Consider the following 9,130-nt stretch of genomic DNA (forward strand, 5'->3'; position numbering starts at 1 on the left):
TTTTGCCGAAATAGTATTTGGAAAGTAATTTTGCAAACAACTACAAATATTTCAGAAAAGATCAATATTTTTACATCTATTTCCTAAAATATGTCTGTATAATTGCAAATTACAATTTTAGTGCAAGATTTCGTCACATAATTTTGTAAATGGCTTCCTATCAGGGACAAAGAATACACAAAAAAACTTCAAATTCAATTTTCTCGCAAATATGCTTGAGAGTTAATTTATCATGCGTTAATAGGGATAATATTATAAAACAATTAAAGTTCGGCGAAATTCAAGAAGATAAATTTCTAATGGCCTCTTTGTGCTAAAAAAAAAAGTATTCAGACGAGGCTGAAGACGTTAAAAAACTCTATAAAAAAAAGAATACAATAGATAAAAAGAGTACAATTGATACTATATTGACACTTTCCGCATCTGAAATTGACAGAATAACGTCAACACATACGTGTGCTCCACGCCGAGATGTGGACACGTGTATGTTGCTATTTGAATTCAAAGGCAAAGTCACGTCTTTGAGCGCGCGAAGAATGTTTATATTTAGTGGTCTATCGTGAACAAACCGATCAGTTCTTCGAGGAGAAGCAAAGCTGCTCGTCAAAAATTCTTTCTATATATTTTCATTTGTATACCTGCTGTTGTGTGAATCAGATTTTGCGAAATGGATGTGCGCATCGATGATTACATATTCAGTAGCATCCTCGGCAAGGGAACGTTTGGGTATGTGTCATTAAAAAATTAATACGTACAAACACATATAAATATGTGTTTTGCAAACAAACACATTCACATTCATATTTGATCTCTTCTACGGAATAAATATACGTGCACTTTGGTTTTTATAGAACTGTGTATTTTGTTAGAAGAAAGAAAGACCTAAAGCCATTTGTTATAAAAGCGCAGGATTTAAAGACGAAATATTCACCGTCCAAGGTACACGCACACAAAGTACTTGGAGTATCGATACTTAATCTAAAAGTAACAATATAAAATTCAATGCACAAATTTTGCGCTTTAGAGAGTACTGGGAGAGGTATTATGCTTGCAAAAATTGAGACATCCGAACATAGTGATGTATTACGGAGCGTGGGAGAAGAACAATCACAGCTACATTCTCATGGAGTACGCGACTCGGTGTACTCTCAAGGATTTGCTGGAAAATCGAAAAGTACCCCTTAAGGAAGAGGTAATTCTGCTTCGCAATCCGTCATCTACACCTAGCGTGTGTTTATCGAAAGCGATTTTTTTGTTTTGTCAAAGGACGCGCTCTATTTGTTTTCGCAAATTACACTGGGAGTGCATCATATTCATTCGAACAAAATTCTTCACCGGGACTTGAAACCGGAAAATATTATGTTGACTGGCAGTCGCGGAGATATCGTTAAAATCGGCGATTTCGGTCTTTCCAAGAACATCGTAGAGTACGTATATCGACAAGAGTATGTGTGTGTACGATTTGCACGATGAATACAAAATTTAGTGTTTTTTTCTCTTATTATGTTTTTTAGAGATTCGATAACTTCTCATGCGGGATCTTACTATTATATGGCTCCGGAAGTGCTTGCTCTGCAGCCGTACGAACTTAAATGCGATATATGGAGCATGGGTGTTATACTCTACGAAATGATTACGAAGAAACTCCCATTTCCGGCTACGGTAAATTACGTAACCGCATTAATTACAAAAAATAGCCAAAGTATAAAATATACTGTACTGTGTATAAAAAAAAAGATTCTCTTAAAAAAAGTTGTACATTTATATAAAATGTACCTTTGTACTTAAAAAAAAAAAAATATATTTTTTTAATGTCAACTAAGATAACAATATATAGTTTTATTTTTGTTAATTATTTTTTTAGAGCTTAGCGGAAATTACGAGATTGGTGCACAACTGTCCGCCAGAACCCTTGCCGCACCGAGTCTCAGCAATTGTCGTGAATCTAATATCGAAGATGCTGAGAAAGCAGATATCGTTTCGACCTCGCACCGATCAGCTTGTGCTTTGCCCCTTTCTTGCTCCTTACATCGTCCGCGTGTATCTGAATCTCGGACGTAGAATTAACATTGCCGAACGGGAACGCGAGAACTTTAAATCGGAAATTTTCTTAAAATTTCTGAATTTAAATAATAAAGATTGTAATCACAACAATAATTCGATATACGAGCAATCTCTTAAGGAATAGAAAATGTTGTAGTATATAATAGGAATTTGTTTTTGTGTAAAGTTGCACGTTAAATAATTTTAATAGAATGACTAGAACGGATTCTCAGAAAAAAGTGCTCTTATGACACATTTAAAGAGATTTTTATTAGATTTTAACAAGAGAGAGAGAGAGAGAAAGAGAGAGAGAGAGAGAGAGAGGGAGAGAGAGAGAGAAAATTAATATTCTTTAATTAAATTGACATAAACAAAGTTATCTTTATTTATAGTATTATATTATTTGTATCTCGATTTTTTCTCTCCATATTATATATCTTATAAAAACCAATTATTTGTTAAACAAAGTTAACACGTCTCTTGTATGATGACCGTGTAACAGAGAGAAGACTATACAACTTAAATTATGTATTACCACGATCTCGCGTTTATGTTTTTATGTAAATTGATTTTATATGTGATAAATTAGAAATAATCTCATATTTTATAACATATTGTAAATAACAAATGTGTCATGTATTCCAGTTGTGTAATAATCATAGAAGGAAAATTGAATTATATAAACCATTTGAAAATCATTATATACGCGCTATACAACATCTATATACATATTTGTTGTCTCAATACGCGAAACCGATTTACCGCTAATGTGTGGAAATAGATTTTAATCTCGGTATTACGGCACTCTGCCTCGATGGAATCTCATTGTTCGACGGGTTGCCGTCGAACGAACAGATTCCCCCGAACACACAGGAAGAAGCGTAACAACCGGAAGCTGAAGCCGGAACAGTGTAGACGCACTTTTATTTGGTTTTGATACTGTGATCCTGGAAAACCGTACAGTTCGCATCTTGTTAGTAGACAGATATCACACTCTGCCGGTCGCATAATTGCCATCCAAACATTTCCTCGCAACGGCGCGAGAAATGAACCAATCGTTCTGAAAATCGAAGAGTTCAGTTCGAGAAGAGATAAACTACCGAGAACATCTAATAGATATTTCGTATTTAAAGTTGTGTATGTGTGAACCTGGCCGATGATAAAATTCTCTTCTTGCGCGCGAATTTTTTTCTATCTGATCTTTCTACCACCTAATATTGTGATGGTTCGTTTAGTTTGTTATCCATTTAAAACTGTTGTCTTTCGTATACTTCAAGTGTGAGAAAACCTATTAAATGGAACGAGCGAGAGATCAAAAACGAGATATTTTTCGAAGGATTTCTATATTTAGATCGTCTCGGGAGTAGAATTGATCGAACACATCTACCGCCATCAATCTTGCTCTGTTTACGAATCATCATCCTTTCCGCACAGGAAAAAGTAATTCCGTTAGAGAATTCGATGTTAAAACTATCGTTCATGAATTTTGAGAATTTCGATAATCGAGTAACGAACGACACATGACGCGCACACGTATAAGTTTCGTGATATTAAATAAGTGCTTCACAGATTAAATTCGAATAGTGCATCAACGTGTACACGAACATGTGGTGGATCTTGTTATTGAGTTGCTGGCAGTGTCCCTTGTCATGGAGCATGACTTGGTATCCACTGGCTCGTTTGAACACGATGCTTGGAGAACAGATCGATCTCGTGGGTGCCAACAACGCGACATACGCACCCTGGATAAGGAGTACCGCGAACAACGGAGTCAATGACGCGGAATCTATCGATTCCGGACAGTCTCCTGTTAATTCCGTCGATCGTGATCGCGAACCGCTAGACGAAGTGGAGCGGATCGAGCCTAGGCAGTGGCCGGGTCGGCCGGATATCCTGCCGACCCGCAGCACCGCGCCTTTCACCACGGAGGGGTCTCTATTGCCCAGATTTCCGCAGCCTACCACGTTGGCGCAAAGAAACCCTTCCACGCAAAGGTTTTTTCTTCTTTTGTTATTTATAATTAATTTTAGATAAAGATTCTTTACTGCAGAAATGCGCGAGAACAATCGGACAATTTATAAAATCGATCATTAAATTAATTATAAGTCCAATAACCGGTACATCATAAGCGCTCTCTTGTATATTACCTGCATTGTTATTTATAAGATATCCTACGATTACTGCACCACCTCCAACGGTCGTCATCGACGAAGCTATCTGCGATTTTGAACCCAATCCGTCGATGCCGCTTTGCGAGTGGCAAAATGGTAACGGCGCTTTAGATTGGACTCTGGGTACCGGAATAAACACAAACTGGCTAGGTGGACCATCGATGGATGCCAGTGGCACTATGGAGGGAGGGTAAAAAACTATTGATGAAATTTGTCATTTGTTTTGGTTTGTATCTAAATAAATTTCTCATTTAACATTTGTAAAATAAATACTTTTGAATATAAATATAATTAGATACGCTTTTCTGGAGACATCGCAAATACCTTTGAAGAACATAAAATTCAAGAGTCAAGGAGGTCTTTTGCACAGTCCTCAGTTAGGCAGCACAGGAGTAACCGGTACTTGCTTGATGTTCAAATACGCAATGGACGGTCTGAGCATCGCGGGATTGCGCGTACTGCTCCACGTTGGAGCTGACGAGTTCTCATTCAAGAAGGAACAACCCGAAGAACTGCCCGTAGAAAATGTCACATCTCCCGCATCCTGCGAGCCGGAAGTTGTGGAAGTTGCGGAGGAACGTGTACTATGGCACGCGCAATATTATACGCTCGGAGTGTGGCAGGATACTCAAATACTCTACACTTATCCCGAATTACATTCGGTACAATATTATAATTTGATCTTTAATTCGTGGTTCTTCTATGAACTTTCAACGTTTTGTGTAGACAATATTTGTTTTGTTACATAAATCAGTGAAAATTCTTAAAACTTACTGTTAGGTGGTTATCGAAGGTATACCGGTAGACTCCACAGACCCCTCACGTCTATATCGTGGATACATCGCTATCGATGACATAGATCTGCAGTCTGGCACGTTGTGCACTGGATTTTGCAATTTCGCAGGTGGCTTCTGCGACTGGAACAATGACGCGGAAGACGATTTCGACTGGACCATAGTGAGTTCTCGCGCTAAAAAAAAGCTTAATTATTCGATCTTCAAAAATGTGCTTTTTAAATTCCATTATTCTCTCTCTCCATTTGTGTAGAATTACCAACGTTGCCTAAAACTGTCGTTTAAAAAAAATCATACTTTTAGAGTCGTGGCAGCGCAAATCCCGCGACCGGTCCGGCGATGGACAGTTCAAGCGATCGTGCCACAGCCGGCGGTTACGCTTTCATCGATTCAAGTTTTCCAAGAAGGCCCGGTGACACGGCAAAATTATTAAGCTCGACCTTTTCAATGACGAGCGCGGACTCGCCGATGTGCATGCACTTTTGGTTTCACATGTTTGGGTCCGGAGTTGGCTACTTGAAGCTCTTCATACGTCATTTTCGCAGTTCGGACAATCAACTCCAGGAGATATGGGGTCTGTCCGGGAACGCCGGTAACGCTTGGTTCATGTCGCAAGTCACAATCAGTTCTCTCGACGATTTCCAACTGGTTTTCGAAGCGTCAGTGGGGAATACCGGTATGGGGGATATCGCTATCGACGATATCTCGTACGGGCGAGGTGCCTGTCCCGGTAAGTAAACCGACTGATGCGATCAAACTCGGTGTTATCTGATTCAAATCAATTTTTTAATTTTCAATTTAAAAGTTTCACCGCAAGTGGCCGGTCCAATACCTCGGGATTGCACGTTCGAGGTCGACGAGTGTGACTGGATCAACTCGCGAGATCCGGATCGTGTCGAGTGGGAAAGAGTGTCCACCCAGGTGTTAGGACCGAGAAATCAGAGGAAGCCGTACAGCAACGGTCATACTGTTAATAGACGCAACGAATACTTTTTGGGACTTGGACGTCTTCGGGGAGGTCCACGATCTTCGGGCGGTGGCACCGCTCAGCTTGTCAGTCGAGAAATGACGGGTTCCGAAGAACCGTTGTGCATCACATTCTGGTACTTCATGTTCGAACCGTTTATCGATTCCACGGGACCTAGCTTGGGTAAACAAAAACAGAGTCTCCTAAAGAAGATCAAAAGATATTTATTCAGCAAAATTGAGAGAAAAGTTTTTAATTTTATAGGTGTTCTGAGATTGTATGTTCAAGCAATCGGTGATCTCTCGACAGAAGCGAAGCCAATATGGCAACTGTACAATAATCAAGGTCCTACGTGGAACTACGCTCAGGCTAGCATTACTGAAAAAGCAAATTTCAATATCATAATTGAGGGCATTTGGGGTCCGAACAGAGCAAGTGGTAACATAGGAATCGACGATATCGCTTTTTATATAGGAGATTGTAGCGGTAACTACATTTGTTTTATTTTTTTTCTTTCTTCCTTCTTAAATGGATATGTTCTTTTCTTGATACCATCTAAACGGATTAAGAACCCATCATCTATTAATTGCATGTGTAGTGAAGCCACTTGGTGCGACCGTTCGTGCGGAAGACTGCAGCTTCGAAAAAGGTCTATGCGGTTGGGAAAATATAACCGCTTCCGATGACAATCGAGCCGTGATGTGGCAGCGCGCGTTTCTTACCCATCGACCGGCCCAACTGTTGGACAGAACTTTTGGCGCGACAGGCGAATTCGTGTTCTTTGACATATTCACAACAAACAAAGAATCGACAAAGGTTCAGTTGCGATCTCCGGTCATCGCTGTCTCGCCTGATGAAGAGTTCGTATGTTTCACCTTCTGGTTCGCTGCTTTTGGCGTGGAAGAGTCTACTGCTTTGCGGGTGATCAAAGTACCTGCTGAAGATGGCAATGAAGATAACGAAAACGAACAAGAACAATCGGTATGATTATTACACAAAAATAAATGTAATTATTTCACGTAATATTATGGTGAGACGGATGATATAATTTCATTTGCTTCCGAATCTGCTATTTCATCTGTTTTGCAGTTGTGGTCACTGACAGCCAAGGGATTCAACACTCCTCGACCGGTGTGGATGGCGGCCCAAGTAACGATTGAAGCGCGAACTTCATATCGACTTATTCTCGAAGGAAGCGCCAGCAATGGAGGCTTCGCCGTTGACGACATAAAGTTTCAGCCTCTGGCTTGCGAAAGTAAAAATAAAGTAGAAACTTCGGTAATAACTATGCAAACGCATATAATACAACAGATTGTTACATATTCTTTTTTTTTTTTTTCAGTTAGACCTACTAGTGCACAACCAGTCGAAACCGAGGCTTCGCAATAAACGAGACTGCGTAGTAAATGCGAAATTTCTCATAACATTAGAATGTTTTCGCAGATTATCGTTATTAATATTTATATATATTATATATTTTTCTTTCTATAATACTAATAAAATAACATGCAATAAAAATTCTTAAAACAAATTATCCTCACAAGTCACTTACTTGTGATTCAAATACTTGTTGATCAAATATGTTTGAAAAGTATTTGCAAAATATTTTTTTTTTTTTTTTTTTTGTGCTTTTTCACTTATAATTAAAAAAGATAATATAAAAATCACGTATATTCAATATATTACGTATATAATGACAAATTGTATATAATAATTCTGCCAAAGAAATCAGTACTTTGATTGAACACAAACTTAAAAGTTTTAGCTCTGATCTGATTCTTCAAATTAAATCGTTGTAGTTTATTTATATCCTTTGGTCGAAAAGCTTCTATTATTGACATATTTTTCTCATCACTACCAGCTTCCACATGACAATCTTTCCCAGCAAATCCACCCTGGAATTCTATTTCAAAGCTAGAAACATTGCATTCTTCTTCAAAATTAATGAGCACCCATTGTGGACTTCCCTGGTAATATTTACAGTTTTATTATTATCAAATCATATTATTGAATTGGTGTATAAAGTGTTAATTCTTAAAAAAGTTCAATCACTTACTGAATCGGAATTCCAACATGTTTCATCAGATTGATCGAACATATACTTCTTTCCATAAGATCGAACATTTTTATTTAGCACTGAACTAACTCTGTAAGTAAAACAAAATTATTTAATTATTAATCGAAAAAAACATATGACCTCCGTATCGGAGGTATAATATTAATATTAAAATCAATTATTTTGAAGAAAAGATTCCAGTTTACTTAGTTATAAATGTATAAATTTGTCTCTAACACTACATAGATATTTTAATTTAGAGATAAATAGAAGTAAGACTTACCGGCAGTCAAATTTATTTGTTTCTAACAACGAAGGCATATCAACGTTTTTACCTATTATTTACAAAGTTTTATTGCAATTTTGTTGCATTTCACATAGAATGTACAAACATTCGATCTATAGGTTAGAATAACGGTAATTCAGGTTAAGTAATATTGAGTTTAATAAAAACTATACCAATCATAATAAATTATCGCAATTATAGTAGCTGCTAATACACAACGTTGTAAAACAACTTCTCATCTCAACTCTATTGTGTTAATTTCACTTGATCGTATGTGCTATCATGTTTTAAATTTGGAGCACAAAAATAGAACGAGTTCCAGTTAGCACTTTAGCAGTCCAGAGATGCCAGTTTGCGGACGCTAGCAACATGCAACAGCAAGTGGAGGGGATACGCACACAGGCGAACAGCCGTGTACGTGTGTGCTCGGCGCTTCGGCCAGCTTCGAGCAGTAGAGAGACGGACATATATAACCGCTCTCTTTCTTTCGCTATAGCTATAGCTATAGCTAACTGCCAGCCGCGAGAAGCGTGCCTAGCCTAGTTGCTAGCCCGTTTCTTATGCGTGGCTTATGATATGTTCCTTCTCTCTTTCTCTTTCTCTTACTCTCTCATACTTACATGGGCTGCGTTTCGATCTTCACTGCCGGTACTTCACATCTACAGCACATGTGACGTAAAGTATAGATTTGTAGTACTGGCAGTGGATATCGAAACACAGGCTAAATAAATCTGAAAATGCGTAATATTATGTGCCAAAAAGTAATAACAATAAAGTAGAATTTAATGTATTATACAAAATAGAATTTAATAT

The 9,130-nt window shown here is 38.0% G+C and overlaps 3 protein-coding genes across 5 annotated transcripts; 2 read left to right on the forward strand and 1 right to left on the reverse strand.

The window, feature by feature from the left end:
• Positions 1-175: 175 nt before the first annotated feature.
• Positions 176-2,374, forward strand: LOC109862604 (serine/threonine-protein kinase Nek5-like). Its single transcript, XM_020442678.1, has 6 exons — positions 176-726; positions 852-939; positions 1,025-1,192; positions 1,267-1,427; positions 1,515-1,662; positions 1,865-2,374. The coding sequence occupies exons 1-6, from the start codon at positions 668-670 to the stop codon at positions 2,186-2,188; spliced, it is 948 nt and encodes a 315-aa protein (XP_020298267.1). The 5' UTR covers positions 176-667; the 3' UTR covers positions 2,189-2,374.
• Positions 2,375-2,459: 85 nt separating this feature from the next.
• On the forward strand, positions 2,460-7,582 carry LOC109862609 (MAM and LDL-receptor class A domain-containing protein 1-like). Of its 3 annotated transcripts, none has more exons than XM_020442686.1 (9): positions 2,460-4,037; positions 4,210-4,404; positions 4,510-4,876; positions 4,995-5,171; positions 5,312-5,738; positions 5,814-6,461; positions 6,574-6,956; positions 7,065-7,230; positions 7,318-7,582. In XM_020442686.1, exons 1-9 carry the CDS (start codon positions 3,649-3,651, stop codon positions 7,362-7,364), a joined length of 2,799 nt encoding a protein of 932 aa, XP_020298275.1. In that variant the 5' UTR covers positions 2,460-3,648; the 3' UTR covers positions 7,365-7,582. The 3 variants fall into 3 exon arrangements, with proteins under 3 accessions (XP_020298275.1, XP_020298274.1, XP_020298273.1); XM_020442685.1 differs by having other exon boundaries at positions 5,814-6,158; positions 6,240-6,461; positions 7,065-7,582; XM_020442684.1 differs by having other exon boundaries at positions 7,065-7,582.
• Positions 7,583-7,628: 46 nt separating this feature from the next.
• LOC109862608 (nuclear receptor 2C2-associated protein) lies at positions 7,629-8,697 on the reverse strand. The gene is made up of 4 exons (XM_020442683.1): positions 8,491-8,697; positions 8,315-8,366; positions 8,032-8,122; positions 7,629-7,942 (listed from the first exon to the last, which is right to left on the reverse strand). The coding sequence occupies exons 1-4, from the start codon at positions 8,495-8,497 to the stop codon at positions 7,658-7,660; spliced, it is 435 nt and encodes a 144-aa protein (XP_020298272.1). The 5' UTR covers positions 8,498-8,697; the 3' UTR covers positions 7,629-7,657.
• Positions 8,698-9,130: the final 433 nt, after the last annotated feature.

The sequence above is a fragment of the Pseudomyrmex gracilis genome, unplaced genomic scaffold (assembly GCF_002006095.1).
Source record: "Pseudomyrmex gracilis isolate BER0280 unplaced genomic scaffold, ASM200609v1 scaffold_2060, whole genome shotgun sequence".
Taxonomy (NCBI): domain Eukaryota; kingdom Metazoa; phylum Arthropoda; class Insecta; order Hymenoptera; family Formicidae; genus Pseudomyrmex; species Pseudomyrmex gracilis.

Coding starts and splice junctions, on each gene's coding strand:
- LOC109862604 (XM_020442678.1), top strand. CDS start 668: ATGGATGTGCGCATCGATGATTACATATTCAGTAGCATCCTCGGCAAG. Junction 940..1,024: donor CGAAATATTCACCGTCCAAG/GTACACGCACAC, acceptor TTTGCGCTTTAG/AGAGTACTGGGAGAGGTATT. Junction 1,663..1,864: donor AACTCCCATTTCCGGCTACG/GTAAATTACGTA, acceptor TTATTTTTTTAG/AGCTTAGCGGAAATTACGAG.
- LOC109862608 (XM_020442683.1), bottom strand. Junction 8,123..8,314: donor ACAAATAAATTTGACTGCCG/GTAAGTCTTACT, acceptor TTTTACTTACAG/AGTTAGTTCAGTGCTAAATA. Junction 7,943..8,031: donor CATGTTGGAATTCCGATTCA/GTAAGTGATTGA, acceptor AAATATTACCAG/GGAAGTCCACAATGGGTGCT.
- LOC109862609 (XM_020442684.1), top strand. CDS start 3,649: ATGTGGTGGATCTTGTTATTGAGTTGCTGGCAGTGTCCCTTGTCATGG. Junction 5,172..5,311: donor ACGATTTCGACTGGACCATA/GTGAGTTCTCGC, acceptor TCATACTTTTAG/AGTCGTGGCAGCGCAAATCC. Junction 6,462..6,573: donor TTATATAGGAGATTGTAGCG/GTAACTACATTT, acceptor TTGCATGTGTAG/TGAAGCCACTTGGTGCGACC.